General features: G+C 32.5%; 2 protein-coding genes across 2 annotated transcripts; both read right to left on the bottom strand.

Moving 5' to 3' along the window:
* Positions 1–3,690: 3,690 nt before the first annotated feature.
* On the bottom strand, positions 3,691–5,918 carry LOC114191931 (pectinesterase-like). Its single transcript, XM_028081385.1, has 2 exons — positions 4,785–5,918; positions 3,691–4,676 (listed from the first exon to the last, which is right to left on the bottom strand). Exons 1-2 carry the CDS (start codon positions 5,785–5,787, stop codon positions 3,961–3,963), a joined length of 1,719 nt encoding a protein of 572 aa, XP_027937186.1. The 5' UTR covers positions 5,788–5,918; the 3' UTR covers positions 3,691–3,960.
* A 4,153-nt stretch (positions 5,919–10,071) lies between these two features.
* On the bottom strand, positions 10,072–13,987 carry LOC114191932 (pto-interacting protein 1-like). Its single transcript, XM_028081386.1, has 8 exons — positions 13,720–13,987; positions 12,869–12,965; positions 12,386–12,636; positions 12,168–12,294; positions 11,671–11,944; positions 11,347–11,479; positions 11,108–11,194; positions 10,072–10,583 (listed from the first exon to the last, which is right to left on the bottom strand). Exons 2-8 carry the CDS (start codon positions 12,951–12,953, stop codon positions 10,455–10,457), a joined length of 1,086 nt encoding a protein of 361 aa, XP_027937187.1. The 5' UTR covers positions 12,954–12,965; positions 13,720–13,987; the 3' UTR covers positions 10,072–10,454.
* Positions 13,988–16,195: the final 2,208 nt, after the last annotated feature.

Below are 16,195 nucleotides of genomic sequence, written 5' to 3'. Positions count from 1 at the left end.
GTTAAAATTTTTTATAAAAAAACATTTAAAAATTTTCTATCATCCAAAATATCAGAGAATATTTCAATTACAAAGTATTACTACGAAATAAAGTACTAGATGATAACATAATATAAAAATTAACAATCTAGTAACAAAATCTAATTACTCGCTAACTAGATGATCTTAGGCCCAATCTTGTAGGTTGAATTCAATGCCTTTAAGCAGATTGACTCAACCAATAGACGACCCAATATTGAGACGGTAAAACCCATCGGTCTTCATGAAAACATGTCTCGACACAAATGACCTTTTCCTTCCTCCAATCTCCTTGAGATGTAAGGATTGCCATATACTTGTTCTCTGTGACTTTTAGAAGCTTCATTGTCAGTTTAACTCATCATAACCTTGTACCTAACTTCTACACGTGTTTTCCATCTAAAGGTTGACTTTACCCCGCACGCGCAAGCTTTCGTTGGGAAATCGTTCCACTTTTTATTTCAAAATTACAACTGATTAACTCAAAAATTGGGCCACTGAAAAAAATGCAGATGCAACCGGCTCGGTAGAAATGGAGAAGAAATGTCAAACCCCCAAGTTAATTCATCACTAGATAAAACTTTTGGGTGACAAACTACTACACACAATTGCAGAGAAATGCACATTCCTTTATTAATATGGAGGGGCTTATATATAAGCCTTTTGTAACTTAATGTAAATAAATATCCACATTTAAAGAGCCTAAGAACGTGGAGACACTAACTGCAACTAAGTCCCTAATATTAAGGGTTTTATTAACAGTAACAAATTGATTAAATAAATATCAGCAGCAAATAAACAATTCTTATCCTAACATATCCCCCCCTAAATATTATTATGTTATAATCAATTTAAGTTAGTAACCTTGCAAACTCCTAGCAGTTCTTTCAATTTCACAAATGCATTCAACTTGAGTAGTTTGGTCATTAAGCCTGTCACTTGATTTATCTTTGTCATCATAGTTGAGATTGCATTAAAAATAGCATACACCTCGACGACTAGACTCTAGCCAATTTATGTGTATACATGCACTCAAGACGATCTATGTGTATGTACAGTGGACTTCAAGACAACCTATGTGTATGTACGTATTGGGTCAGACTCAGAACAGAGAGCAGACCAAGGTGTGCAGACGTATTGGGTTTGTACTGAAACCGACCTTAACACCATTTGACATACTCTGCCCGACTTAGAGCCGACCTACATATTCCGGTGCACTGGATCCGACTTGGACCCGACCTATCTGAAAGACCCAATTCACTTAAACCACAACCCCTCTCTCCTCAGGATAACGGAAAAACAGTCACACCTCCCAGATCCTAGGAGGATTCAAACAAGGATGAGTTGGAAACCTCTATAAAGTTAAACAGCAGCTCCACCAAGGGGAGGAAAAAAAGGGGAACAAGCATGATTACAAATAAAAAGTATTCATTTGTAAAACATCTAGCAAGAAAGGCAAGTTGTGATCATTGTGCACCTCGGGTTCCCTTTTGCAAGAATAGAAATAGAATTGGATGTCCGTGTTATTAGTTTGTCCAATTTGACGTGGAACTACTGGCAATCAACTAACAAATTAGAACTCTGCAATGTTTCTTTATGGACGACACATATAATAATGTTTCTACATTGCCCCATTGTCTGTTATGATGTCCCCACCAAGTCATACAACTGACATATTACTCTAATGTTGAATTCTTTCTTCCATGCAATATTTGATCTTTATTATTCTCAGCTGCACATATATACCTGCAAAAAGAAAAAGAAATTAAAATCTCTGAACTATAAAGTCTAAGTTTGGTTAGCTATCACCCCGCATTGTTGATAGGTAATTTGTATACCCTATACTTTTCAGAATCCAAATCATGTTTAAATCAACAAGAGTGTACCGTTTAGGTTTCCTTTGTTGCAATTAATTTGGTCAACATGCTCACTATTGCTTTCAAGAGTATGAGAAGTTAATTTTTTTTTCCCACACTTCATCCATGCACAAATTCTCATGGGAAATCTTCTTCACCATAAACCTTCACTTTCCTAAACACAAGATTACTTCTTTAGTTCCGTATACACCACGTGATACCTATATCCACACTTACCACCATATCATATTCTTATATTGATTTTAATGACTACGATGTACATTACTCATCCACATATCACACACACACACACATTGAAGGATTATATATTATCAAAATTTTAAAGCATTGTATCAGATTTCACACAAATATTTGTTTGAAACATCTTCAATTTGAATTGTTTTTATAAGATTTTCATTATAGACAAGAGAAATCAAGAAGTCACAAATGTTTTGAAATTCTTTTAGAATTTACCTATTTATGTTAAATCAAACACCATTTTCATAAATAAACCAGTGACAATGCGATAGTAGTGACAATGATAATAGGAGTGATGACAAAGATTCAAATTTTCAATTTCAATCTTTGTTGCATTTATAACTTTCTGTTATTCTACCGTTGATTTATTTTTTGTTCAATCTATTTTCCAATTTTAGATTCAACGATGTTTCTACATTTCAATTCTATCTCTGATTTACAATTTATTAGTCAACAACAATCTGTGCTTGCAATTCCAGTTCAATGCAAGTCAGAATTTACGTTTTACAGTTTTTAGGCTTTATTTGTTAATTCTTTCAATTGATTTTGATTTTCTGCTTTAATGTATTTGAGTTTACGTGTAATCTCTAGAAGTGAAGAATGTCAACCATGAGTGTTTCTAAGTTTACTTCTAGTTTTATTATCTTTTAATTTTTTATTTTTTATTAAGAGTTTTTTTATTTGAAATTACAATGTATATTTTTCTTCATGAATTAAAGAATTTAAATTTGATATCTTTGCGTACAAGAATAAAGAGAACTTGACCATAGTTTATGCTTGGTGTTTTCATACTTCTTGAGTTTAATTTCTATTATTGTTTTGAGACATCACAGTGTTTCATACACCTTACTGATAAAATAAAAATTCTATTCATTGTTTTTACTGATTCACTTCAATTTAGTCAATTTGTTTAATTTTCAGTTTCAACAAATACTTAGTATTTAGCTTTCTTATGTGCATGTTTAGTTTCCATTGCACTTTACCTTTTAGTTTTATCGTTTTCTAAATTGGTAGTTAATTACATTTTTTGTTTTTCTAATTATCTCAGTGTCTAGTTTCAATTTGCCTTTAATGGGCTTTACAAATCCAGTTATGATTTTTCTAATTTCTTTTACTGTTTTAAATTAGTCTCCTGTAAATTTACTTTTATTGTATTCCATTTTCATTTTCTAGTTGGTTCTGATTTTACAGTTCAAACCTTTAATTGCTTCTCAAAAAATTTCATTTCAATTTCACATTACTACTATTTTAATCTCAGTCTACATTTCTTATCATTTTCATATTAGTTTTTACACTTAAATTCTCCCATTCCCTAATTTGCTAAGAAAAAAATCATTCAATATTGGATTCAACCATGTTTGGCTCTGTATTGTGCTTATAAGGAGGACTTAGTTTGTTTGAAAACAGATATTATCAATCCATAACAAAAGATCCCACACATGATGTTGCAGGACAAAGCTTTTGGTATTTGACATCTCTCAGTAACTATGAAATTAATAAATCATATAATGTAATGAAGAGAAAGAGAAAGAGTAAGAACAAATAAATATATGGGTTACATATATCATTAACTTGTGATACACTTATGAAGAGACTTTACAAAGTAAAAATTTCAAATATTATCTGTACAGTTTTCTCGTGTTGTGTACAAGATATTATTCCAGCCAAACATGGAAGCAGAAGCGCAGCAACAGTGATGAAGAGGAAGCTAATTATTTCTATATAACTAGAGGGATTAACCTGCACAAAAAATTACACAAAAAAAACTTCTTCCCAAGATTAGGCTGCAGTATAACCCTAGCATTCAGAACAACTAACACCACCGAATTCAAGATTTGAGGAATCCAGCGGCGTAAGGAACACCAGTAGCCTTCAACCAATCATCAGCACCCGTAGTTCCACCTCTAAGGAATTGGGCAACAGTGAATTGTTGGGCTACGTTCTTATTAATACCTCCTTGGTAACCCTTCCACTTTATCCTTCCTTGAAGGTTGGAACCAGGTCCGCTGTTAGCATACTCAGCATAGTACAAGGTATCCAGAAACAGGTTCCCATCCCAAGGGGTCCACCCGTCGGGATGAATGACGTCACCTATGTTGGATTCCATCACAATAGTTCTTGCAAATTGCTTCCACGGCCTCCCCAGGTACGATTTAACGGTCAACCTCGAAGGGTACAGAGCCTTCTCCGGCACTATCTCGCAGTTCTGGATCACGATCCCTGTCGCCATGTTCTTCAGCTTCGTTCCGTCCGCGGTCACTGTGTTGAACTGGTTAGATAGTGGCAACCTCGCGACGATTCTCGAGTTCTGGATCACAGTGGCAGATGCTCCAAAGATGAAGTCGATTGTTCCAGAGATTTCGCAGTTCCGGTAGAATTGACGGTTCGCGTGAACATACAGTGTGTCTTGGTAACCGTGAAATGAGCAGTCGAACATTGCTGACATGTCTCCCTGGTTTCTGAATGCCACCGCCTGGTGCTTCGCGGCTCCCGCGGTATTCTCGAATGTCATTGACTTCGCGATGAATCCTGGTGCAGTGTTGGCTGTGTATATGCATTCATGTAAGAGTTAGTGATACCAACAACAACAAATTAACCCTGATACCGTATTAAACCTAACTCAAATCAATAAAATTGAGAGAGGGTAGATACCGAAGGTAGCAGTTTGCATTGTCTTTACGCCATCTACAAAGTTCTTGTGACCAGTGATGATGGTCTTTGCAGGGCCATCACCATAAATGAGGATATTGGTTGACTTCTTAGGAATGAGGATGTACTCGTCGTAGATGCCAGCCTTAACGTAAATAACAAATCTACCTTGGTGGCCTTTAGGGTAGGAATCAATGGCTTCCTTAACGGTTTTGAATTTACCACTGCCATCCTTGGCAACCACTGCGTTTGGTGCCCCTGCTTGCCCTTTATCCAAGGCAGCAAGGAGCTTCCGATCTGCACCAGAGAACCACGTAGGTAACCCTTCATGGTCCACCTGTAGAAGACGCCGAGAAGCAGGGCTCAAATTCAACTTCAAGTCGAACCTCTCAAGAATATTCGACAAGTTTGTCACAATGTCAAGGACTATGCCCGTCAGCTTCCCCATTTCGTCCAAACTATCTGTGTTCAATTTTTCTTTAATTTCTTTCTCACCGTTTGTGCCGTTGTTCAACCCGTCCATGCATGTCTCCTGGTACGAGATTATAGCACTCAACCAGTTCCTGAAGTCTGGGGTTTGGTCGTACATGGCTTGAATGTTCTGGTCGCGAACCAGGTTAACCGACGACTCGATTGAATCCAACGCGAATTCGATCAGGTCTTTGCAATCATCCAGGGCCATTTTTATGCCGGGATCCTTGTCGCCATGCTCCACTTTCAACCTATCACTCATGTTCAAAGCTTTGATCACTCTTTTCATCGTTGCTTCCACTCCTGCTGCTATGTAAACCTTTGGGTCTGAGGTGTTACCGTCCACAGAGCTCAGAGTTTCGTGACACAGCTTAGTCTCTTCGGTGCCTTCGCACATTGCCTTCACATTCTTTTGTTGAGCAGCTATTTTAGGATCTGATGAGTCACTTTTGTTAACCACCACCACAACACCGATGGCAACACCCACCACCAGAATCAAGGAAACACCAGACACGAGCACTTTTCCATTCGCCATTTTTTTTTTTTGTTTTTTCTTGATGAGATTTTTTTTTTCTGCTACCAATTAATGACGCCTAAGAAACGTTGGCAAGATGCTCCTCCCCTTATTTGGTTTCTTCTTCTGGGAGGATATAATTTATTGGTTAGTGTTATTTGCTTCATGAATCACCATAATATTGATTCAAGGGCTTTATATACACTTCGTAGTTTCTATCTTGGAATAGATGAGAAGCGGAGCATTGGCATGAACGAGTGTTCAGAATTGACGTTGCCTTTCAGAATTTTCGGAGGGATAATCGTGGCACTTATTTCTTCCACAACGGTTTATTGCTATGGCGAAAATAATCATACTAAAATACGTGAGGATGTTATTTTCTGAGTAAGATTCTGCGTTGAATTGATGGTAGATAATGTTTGCATGGGTCTGGATCTTTTTGTCCTTACATACTTTGAAGCAATCCTTTGTTTTTGCGGAACCGCAGGATTTTGGTGATGGATTTGAAGGACTTGTTATCATTAATAGAGATTATAAGGCTTTTATGCATTATGAGAGTCTTAATCATACAGAATGTGTATGGACATACTTATACTTATATATCAAATATCTTTTGATATATAAAAATATTTAATTAAAATTTAGGGTTAAATCACATACATTTTTAGATTAAATATCACGTGAAAAATTTAAGAGATTACATAAAAATTTAATCTAATATAATCATATTGATTTACATAGATCCAAACTTTAATTTGTTAGATTGGACACTTATCCTACGTCTAATTTTGAATTTCCGAATTCGACTTTCCAAATTATCGTTACCCAGCTACATTTCTAAATTTTATTATGTATACTCTGTGGATATTTAAACTGATGAAAGTGGATCAGTGCATTGTTATGATGAAGTAACCCTATCCAAAGGTTGCACAGGTTCCATATGTGTGCAGCTGTCATATAGAACGATAAGTGCTTATTCGCCGAAGAATCTTGGAGGTGAATTTGTTGTTTTTGAACGCTGGTTGGGCTATTATTACTTCCAAGTAACTTGAGTCGAGCTTTGAGTGTAATTAGATGAAATATTTACTTTTAAGAAATTTTCTGAAGCTGAAATCAGTAAAAGATTAAAGATACCTATTAAAATAACAATAAATGAGATATGTGAGTAAAGATTTGAATTCAGTATTTTCTGAATACAATGTAATATATAGGATTATTAAGCTCTTGAACATAAACTTATTGCGTCCCATCATTTTCTTCTTGCACCCCTTCAATTCCTGAATTTATCTTCCGGAATACCCAAATATTACTGATGAGGTGGGAGAAGAAATTTATGGAGCGCAATAAGCAATCAATATATATATATATATTGACTTAGAGATTCTGGGTCTGCTCAAGATCCATTTTTTCAAAGTTGGATATCCCATATTTCTTTGGGAATCGCTTCCTGGACCCTAACAAAATTCTTCCTGAATCCTATTATTCACAATAAATAATTCCGGAAATTTTTTCCGGAGCCTCTTTTATCAGGGAAAGCATTTTCCAGGAAAGAGTTTCGATGGGGTTGGACGTAGGGATGGCAACGGGGCGGGGTGGGTACGGGTATCATGATCCCATCCTCATTCCCATAATAAAAATTCATCTCCATCTCCATCCCCAAACCCAACGGGTATACAACTTTTGACCCATCCCCATCCCCACCGGGTAACGGGTATTTTCTTATACCCATACCCATTTTTTATTGTTCCATATATCAATTAAATATTTTTTATAAAAAAAATTTAAAAATCACACCAACGGAATCATGATACTATCAAAATATTCAATATTAAAATAACATACTCTTTTTGATTTTCGTCAAATATTAAGAAAAATATTATAATAGTATAAATCTCAAATTAAAGTATCAAATAACAACTAAATAAAATTCAAATAATTATATAAAAGCTAAAAAATTACACATTACTAAAATTTTATAATAACCAAAATATTTATTAATTTTACAAATGATCAGTGGTTTCATTTGCATTCGATCCACCTACACATAGAAAAAAAATGAAAAATTAGATATGATATAATAATTGAAATTGAAAATTTTAATTACTAGAATATAATGTACCTTCTTCATCAGATTCATTTTCACTCATGAGAACATCTTTTCCTTTTAATTTTTTAACACCTACAAACACCAAATGTAGAATATTAGATGAGAATTCACAAAAAATACTAACAAAAAATATTAATAAATTTGAGTAACTTACCTAGATGGTTTGAGTTCCATATCCAACTTCTTGTACACATCAAAGCCTCTATAGTAAATAATTAAACATTATCATGAAACAAAAAATAAATAATAAATAAAATTATCATAAAGGAGTAAAGATAATTAAATGTGTGACCCAAATTTGAGAATATCCATTTGAACATAACATAACGAAAAAAAAATGTATAATTAAGATTATGATAAAAGGAAAAGTACCTTGAAGATCTGCTTAAACCTTAAAGAACAAGCCAAACAATTAAAAGAGAGTAAAAAAGTGTATAACCAAAGTAACAAAAAGAAGAGCTACAAAATAAGAGTCAAACATTTTCATGAAAATAAATAAAGATAATCAAATGTGTAACCTAAAAATTATTTCATAGAATGAAATTGAGGAACACCTATTTGAACATAACCATGTACAGAGAGTAAAAATTATGTAATAAGAAGAAGAAAAATTACCTTCAAAATTAAATCTTGAAAAACAAACCAGACAATTGAGAGAGTAAACAAAGTGTATAACAAAAAACAAAGAGAATGAGAAATATGTTATATATATATATATATATATATATATATATATATATATATATATATATATTATATTATATTATATTATATTATATATTATATTACTATGTATATATATATTATATGTGTGGATATCTTATGTTTATATATATATATATATATATATAATTATTTATATATATTATATTATATTATATATTATATTATTATTACTATGTATATATATTATATGTGTGAATATTTTATGTTTATATATATATATATATATATATATATATATATATATATATATATATTTATAGATATATATTTATTTTAAGTATATATTATATTATATTATATAATAATATAAATATAATAATATATATTATATTATTATGTATATATATTATATGTATATGCGTAGATATTTTATGTTTATATATATATATATATATTTCTTTTAAATTTTTATAAATTTGTCATGTTATAAATTTGTTTATAAAAGATCTCACTAGTTAAATGATTAATTTGTTTTATACGTATATATTATATATATTATATTATATTATTATGTATATATATTATATGTATATTATATTATATTATATTATATTATATTACATGTATATGTGTAAATATATATATATATATATATATATATAAAAGTATATTTTATTTATATGTATATATACTATATTATATTATATTATATTATATTATATTATATTATATTTTATGTGTAAATATATTATTTATTTATATATATTTTTTAGATTATTTAATAAATTATAAATAGTTTAGTAATTTAAGCGGGGACGGATATTTGGGCGGGTATATATATATCCCCATCCTCATCCCCAGTTGAAAATTTCGGGTATTATCCATACCCATACCCATACCCAGTCAAAGCGGGGATTCCCCGTCAAAACGGGGACGGGTTCGGGTGATACCCACGGACACGGGTTTATTTGTCATCTCTAGTTGGACGAAGAAATGTGATGTGGTGTAGGAAACAACACACTAAGTCCTTTTGGATCCCAATAATTGGGCCGGATATACCATTTTTGTTATATTTTTATTTTATGTATGAAAAGGAGATGACCGTAAATTACTTTTCTAATGAAAAACTTGGATAAAGATCGGTGCAATATGTACATGAAAAGTAAAGATCGGTGCAGATTACATCGCAAACTATGTTAACATAACCATGCACTTCATATATATTAAATCACACCTCAATTTAAAGACATATCCACTATAGAGAAGAAGACTTATATGATCCTAAAATACTTTGCATTGCAAATCTTTTTTTAACACCATCATTAGGGCAGAATTCCTCATCCTCTGATCACCAGAAGAAATTAGAAAGTAGAAGAAAACGATATACGTGATTAAAAACTAAATCACAAATGAAACAACAGCCACAACATGGAGTCGTTAAACAATATTTTCCCTTTTTCTCCTAAAGTTCTGAAATTGGAATTACGAATAATTTATACAGCTCTCAATTTAACAAATATCTTAATAAAAGATTAAAACAATCAATCAAATAAGAAGGGCTCTTTTATGAATATCTGTTTCCAGCAGTCCACTGACTTGCTCTTAGCTTTGAGTATACCAAATTTAGTTTTGTAGTTTTCCCATCTCTTTATCGCAAAGATGGCAATCGTCCAGAAGTAAAGGATGGAAAGGGAAAAAAAATAGAGAACAAATACATTTTTTTTTAACTTAAAACAAATACATTCAAATGAATAGCAAAGAACCTCATGGATTATGAACAAAATGAATGTAGTGTAAACAATTGGATATAAAGTCATGCTGGAGCAATTTGCCACCATCTTCTGAAGCACTCTTATATATTTGGCATGCAAACTTGTGCACATACTCACAAATAGAGACAAAGAGAAACAGAGAATTAATTTGGTGTTTCACCGGCGGGTCCAGGTCGAGTAGCCAGCAAAGGTTGAAGAGCTTTGACTACAATGCTCATGTTTGGCCTGAAATCAGCTTCATATTGCACACAAAGTGCAGCAACAGCAGCCATCTGCAATTAACCAAGTATCATGTTATCCGTGAACATTGTTCTTAAATTGATCTTTTATCGCTAAGGACAGTTATCCTGGGTATTTGTAGTTCCTATTAAGATTCTAAGGGGAAAAAAATGAGTATGGTTCCTACGTGAAAAATTTGTATATTTTCCTCTGGTATAATTAATACCTTAAATTCGTACTGAAATTGAGATCATAAACAACATAAAAATACTGTCTTCCAATTACTCAACTAATTAATACATCCAACAAATTTCCACCTGAAGGGGAAAGATACAACATTTTAGATTCAAAGTTTGGTCTTCTGCACATTTAGTATTTACTACCTAAACAAATATAGAATTCTAATGCTACCTCTAGTGAGCTGCTTTGCAGAGTTTTCCGGTTCATATGCATACAATTTCAAATAATATATAAGCAATAGAATATTTTCAAGTACATTCAATACAACGTTTGCAAGAAAATGGAAAAATAAACTAAATTGGGAAGAATGGTATACGAAATGAATGACAGTAAGCACCTTAGCAACAGCTTTGGGTGGGTATTCTCCACCTAGTCTTGTATCAACACACTGCCTGACTTTATCCTCACTGAGTTTTGGTGTAGCCTGAAACAACATATATCCATTGCTGTTGTCAGTATCATAAGCTAGAATTTTGGAGTCAACAATAGACAGTAATAAAAAGGTTTAATTTCCCCTTCTTTTGATTGGAGTGTGTTTGAGGAGGGGTAAGGATAAGATATAGGTTCAATTAGTACCCAAGTAACCAGACTCTGCTGTCCACGTGGTAGTGTATGATCTACAGGTTTCCTTCCAGTCAGAAGTTCCAGAAGGACGACCCCAAAACTGTATACATCACTCTTAGCATTCAATTGTCCAGTCATTGCATATCTGCATCCACAAGATTAGACAGAGTAATTCAGCATTCTGTCTGAAGCCAGGGTGCCAGATATAATAAAAAGCTTGTTTCTCCAAATTGATACTATGATAGAGAGACAATTTATTGGAATTGGTAATGCTGTTTAGTGAATTTAGTCAACTGCTACAGAAGGGAAATTGATGAGTTTGTAATCATGTCTTACTCTGGAGCATGATAACCAAAGGTTCCAAGGACACGAGTAGAATGAAGACGTGCAGCCATGTCCGGAGCTTGATTTGATAAATCAAAATCTGCAATTTTAGCAACATCATCATCAAAGATTAGCACATTGCTTGACTTGATGTCCCGGTGGATAATGTGGGGATCAGCCTTCTCGTGCAAGTATTCAAGTCCTCTTGCAGCCCCCACAGCAATCTTTACTCTTTGTGCCCATGACAAAACTGGACCAGGCTGTGCTCCTTTAACACCTTTTCTGCCTGCATGTACAATGACAATTGTGAGAACATTTATGTATAAAAAGATACGGACTTGATTAATATATCTCTCAAGTGCTGACATTGCAAGTGAAGGCAACAAAACGAAAAGAAAACAATGTCAAAAGCCATAATCTCCTCAGTTCTTCTAATAAAGAGAAAAATATTCAATTAGCCGTCTATAGATGTCAATAGTTTAAAAATTTGACCAAAGAAAATTATTTACCATGCAAAATATCATGTAGAGATCCATTAGATGCAAACTCATAAGCAAGAATACGGGAGCTTCCATCAATGCAATATCCAAGCAATTGAACAAAATTGTCATGCTTCAGCCTTGATACCATTGAAACCTAAGAGTTTAAAAAATAAGAGAGTTTATGGGAATTGAACAACTTGATGACAAGACAAAAAAGTATTAAACCAAGATCGTCATATACATACCTGGGCTAAAAATTCATCATCAGGCTGCTTACTGGCATCCAAGTTCTTGATTGCAGCTGCCTGCCCACTTTTAAGAACACCATAGTATACTCTGCCATAGGATCCCTCTCCAATCAGAGCATCTTGACCAAAGTTATCTGTAACTTCTTTCAGTTCATCTGCTGGTATATTAGGAACTTCAATGGGCCGAGCTTTAACCGGCTGAGTGCCCTGTTTTGCAGTTTCAGAAGCATGATAATTTCCATCATTCCCTGCATAATTGAGTTTATCACAATAACTTTGTCAAATTCAATTTTCATGTAGAATAACATCAAGAAAAATTAAAACAATGAAGTATTCATAATGAAGCTTTTCAATCACATATTACACAATCAATCCAATTGACATGGAATTATCACTCGAAGATGCAAGAATGCTTAGAGTAGCAAACCATACACACATCATCCCTGATGCATTGCTCTAGCATTGTATGAACCAAATTACCTGCTGGATTTTTTACTACATAGGGTCCTCCACTTTCAGCAGACTTCTGGAGTTCATCCTCCTCGCAACAGCCGAAACAACTCATGATTCTTTCTCACTGAAATATTTATTAGCCCATTAAATCACACTAGATAACAGTTAACTTTTAATTTTAATATTGCATTAAAAAAAAAAAGGCATCGATGAAGAAGTTCATTCCTACAAAATAACACACACCCCGGCGACAATTGCAGTTTTCATCAATTCAAAAGAAAAGAAGGAAGGAGGTAGCGCTATTTGGTCTGGTTTCTGTCCATTTACAATGATTGGTACTTTCAAGTATTTCAGCGTAGCTTCATTTCATTTGCATGATATGGAAATTTGAATACACGCAATGCTTTCACTCATTTCATTCATATCAATTAAAACACGCAATATAACATTGTCAAACTCTTACAAATACCATCAAATAGAAAACCGAGATTATTATATTCTAAATTATTTGCACAATTTCACCATCCTTCAACAACAAATGATGTGTAAAAGCTTCAAAGACGTGAAATCAGCGTTTGCGTCCAATCCAATTTGATAAACTCAGCGTTTTGGTTAGCAAAGTCTCAATCGATACAGAAGCTAAACGGAAAGGGATCGAAACAGTTTCCGCCAATCAGAGTAAAGTGCAACTAAAGTCCATGCCATCAGTCACAGATCAGTGAAACCGAGAACAAGTTATAACGGCCGAAATCAACGTTTGCAGAAATATTAAAAATAACGTTCATCCACAAAAGAAGAACCAATCGGAAAACTGAAAATAGCACGGAGAAATCATCTCAGCGAAGTGACATTGAAAATTGTGATAGATCGAACAGTACCTGAAAAGAAATGAGATGACAAGATAGCGGAATTGAGAGTGTAGAGGCGCGGAGAGCGACGACACAAGGGAAGGATCTCGGTTCCAAAAGCGGCCCAATAGAGGCGCAGGATAAGCAGGGAGGAGTGCGTAGGATAAAAGAGTGGAAGAAGTTCTTGACTCTCTTTGAATTGGAATTATGGTGGTTGCGTCGTGTTACAGAGTTACAAGTGTATTATTAGATACAGGGTTTATTTGTTTTTATTATATATATTCTCTAAAATACAACTAAGTATAATGATTCATGAAGTATTTAAATGCCACTAATTCAGCCTCTTTTTCTCTCCTTTTACGTGTTCTGCACCGACCCTGCTGGCCAGACTTGACTTGCGAGCTAAAAACATTGCACATAAACACCGCTGGGGTACACTAAAGTTCGAACAAGTCCTCGCCTCGCCGTGTTTCAGTTTACATTAAGAAAAAAAAAATGGATAACTTTTTTAAAATTTCAAAATATATTTATTTATTAGTTACTTTTATATTAAGTTAAAATAACCCTTTATGGTACAGGAAATAATATATTTTTTTATCGTGAACAACTTTTTCACAAAATCACGTTGTAAAATAAAAACTTTTTAATAAAATCATTTTTATCTTATCTATATATTTTTTTTTTAAAAAAGCATTGGTTGTAAAGACTCTTTCAATATGTAGAGATATATAAGTTCTTCAATCATTTTCATAGTTGAATGGAAAAAAAAAATATTCCGCAAGCTGTTTTCTCTAGTATAAATAGTTATGAGAAATTTCTTTTAAACAGAATGTAAATTAATTAAAACTTATTAAACATATCAAGATTTCATCAGAAAACTAACTAACTATATTTACAAATTTACAATGATTATAAAGAAAAACTAAATATCAATATTTGTCAAAATCAATTTGCCTAAACTATTAGTACGTGTATAATTATTTATTACTATTATTATTATTATTATAATTCATAGCAATGTCTGTTTGTTCTTAGATTTTAATCTCTTAATTAATACTTTAAATTGAAACAAAACAAAAATAATTAATACATTAAAATTAAAATTAATGTACATATCATATATAAAATAATAAAAACTATAATAATAGTAATAATAATTAAATTTTAACTTTAATAAAAACTAAAATAAAATAGTATTTAAAAGACCTCTAAGCATAAAACGCATTAAATAATCCTGTGATAACACTGGGATTCTTAAGGTTCTGATATTTTATAAAGTAAGTTTGGTACATAATCTTTTGAAGCCAAGACCTGACTAACGTAATCATACTTTACAAAAGTTACATCCAATAATTATTTGTCATACAATAACTGCTAACGCGTGTTTAACATGTTCAAAATCGTGTTACTAACAATTTCTTATTCTTCGTCTTTATATATAAACAGAAAAAGAGGAGTGTCTTTAACAATTTGAACAGTGCCTTTAGTAATTGTATATTACTTTTGTATTTGTTACTTATTTATTATTCACATAAAAAAAATGAGATTCTTAACTCAATAAAGAATTTAACTTGTCCAACAAAATCAGCTGAGACATTGTCTAATTCATGACTTTGGGTATATTAACAACTATGTTAGCTCAGCCTAATTGACAATTCATAGCAGAAAATTAGAAACAGTGTGGAATGGTGAACAGTGATTGAGTCTAGAATTGAGCCAGTCAATGAAACACAACTTTGCCGGAAAAAGAAACAATTTATAGGTTTATGTGTCCCACTGACACGCTTTTATTTTTTATGATACTTTAAGTCAGCAATTTCCTTTCTTTGGGACAAGAGTGTCAGAAATTTCCTTCTTTTGGACGAGAGTAAATTCCTTGAAACAAATTAATCAAGGAAATATGATATATACAATCTTTCAACTTCTTATATAAGTTTTTAATGAAATTTTGATCGTCGAACTTAATTATTTTAACTAGAAATACATAAAAAAATTACGGATTTATTTTATTTGGACTGGTATTTTTGGATAGATTTTCAATTTAAATGCATTAAACCAATTTTAAACATGAAAAAGAAAAAAAAATGTGACTTAAATTCGTTCATTTGAAAAATAAATGTGACCTAAAGTGCCAAAAAAAAATTAAACTCTACATATTGTATTAAGCAAAAAAAAAATTTAAATATAGAAAAGAAAGAACTTGATTTTTCTTAAAATATGATCACAACTACTAAGAAACAACTAAACTCCAATTCCATCGGTGGTAAACCAAATTTAACGTAAACTATTTGAAACGTGAACACAAAGTAAAGTAATGGGTACAAGAGATTCATATCATTAGTGATTTTGAACACAAATACCACTAGTCTTTTTGTTACTCCAATGTTGGATGTTTCCACCTCTCATGCATATGATAAATAATTTTTTTTAATCAGTAAAATATGAATAAATTAAATAAAGTAGAATGAGGTATTCTAACTCTTATACATAAAGAGTTACAAAGTAT

This window comes from Vigna unguiculata, chromosome 7 (assembly GCF_004118075.2).
Source record: "Vigna unguiculata cultivar IT97K-499-35 chromosome 7, ASM411807v1, whole genome shotgun sequence".
NCBI lineage: Eukaryota > Viridiplantae > Streptophyta > Magnoliopsida > Fabales > Fabaceae > Vigna > Vigna unguiculata.
Note: the sequence above shows the minus strand (reverse complement) of the source record. Positions and strands in the feature narration are given on the sequence as shown.

What these genes read in the sequence shown, in the direction of transcription:
- LOC114191931 (XM_028081385.1), bottom strand. Translation starts at nt 5,787, where the DNA reads ATGGCGAATGGAAAAGTGCTCGTGTCTGGTGTTTCCTTGATTCTGGTG. An exon ending in AATGCAAACTGCTACCTTCG is followed by an intron (nt 4,677 to 4,784) that starts GTATCTACCCTC and finishes GCATATACACAG; the next exon opens with CCAACACTGCACCAGGATTC.
- LOC114191932 (XM_028081386.1), bottom strand. Translation starts at nt 12,953, where the DNA reads ATGAGTTGTTTCGGCTGTTGCGAGGAGGATGAACTCCAGAAGTCTGCT. An exon ending in ATGATGAATTTTTAGCCCAG is followed by an intron (nt 12,295 to 12,385) that starts GTATGTATATGA and finishes TTAAACTCTTAG; the next exon opens with GTTTCAATGGTATCAAGGCT. An exon ending in CACCCAAAGCTGTTGCTAAG is followed by an intron (nt 10,584 to 11,107) that starts GTGCTTACTGTC and finishes GGTTAATTGCAG; the next exon opens with ATGGCTGCTGTTGCTGCACT.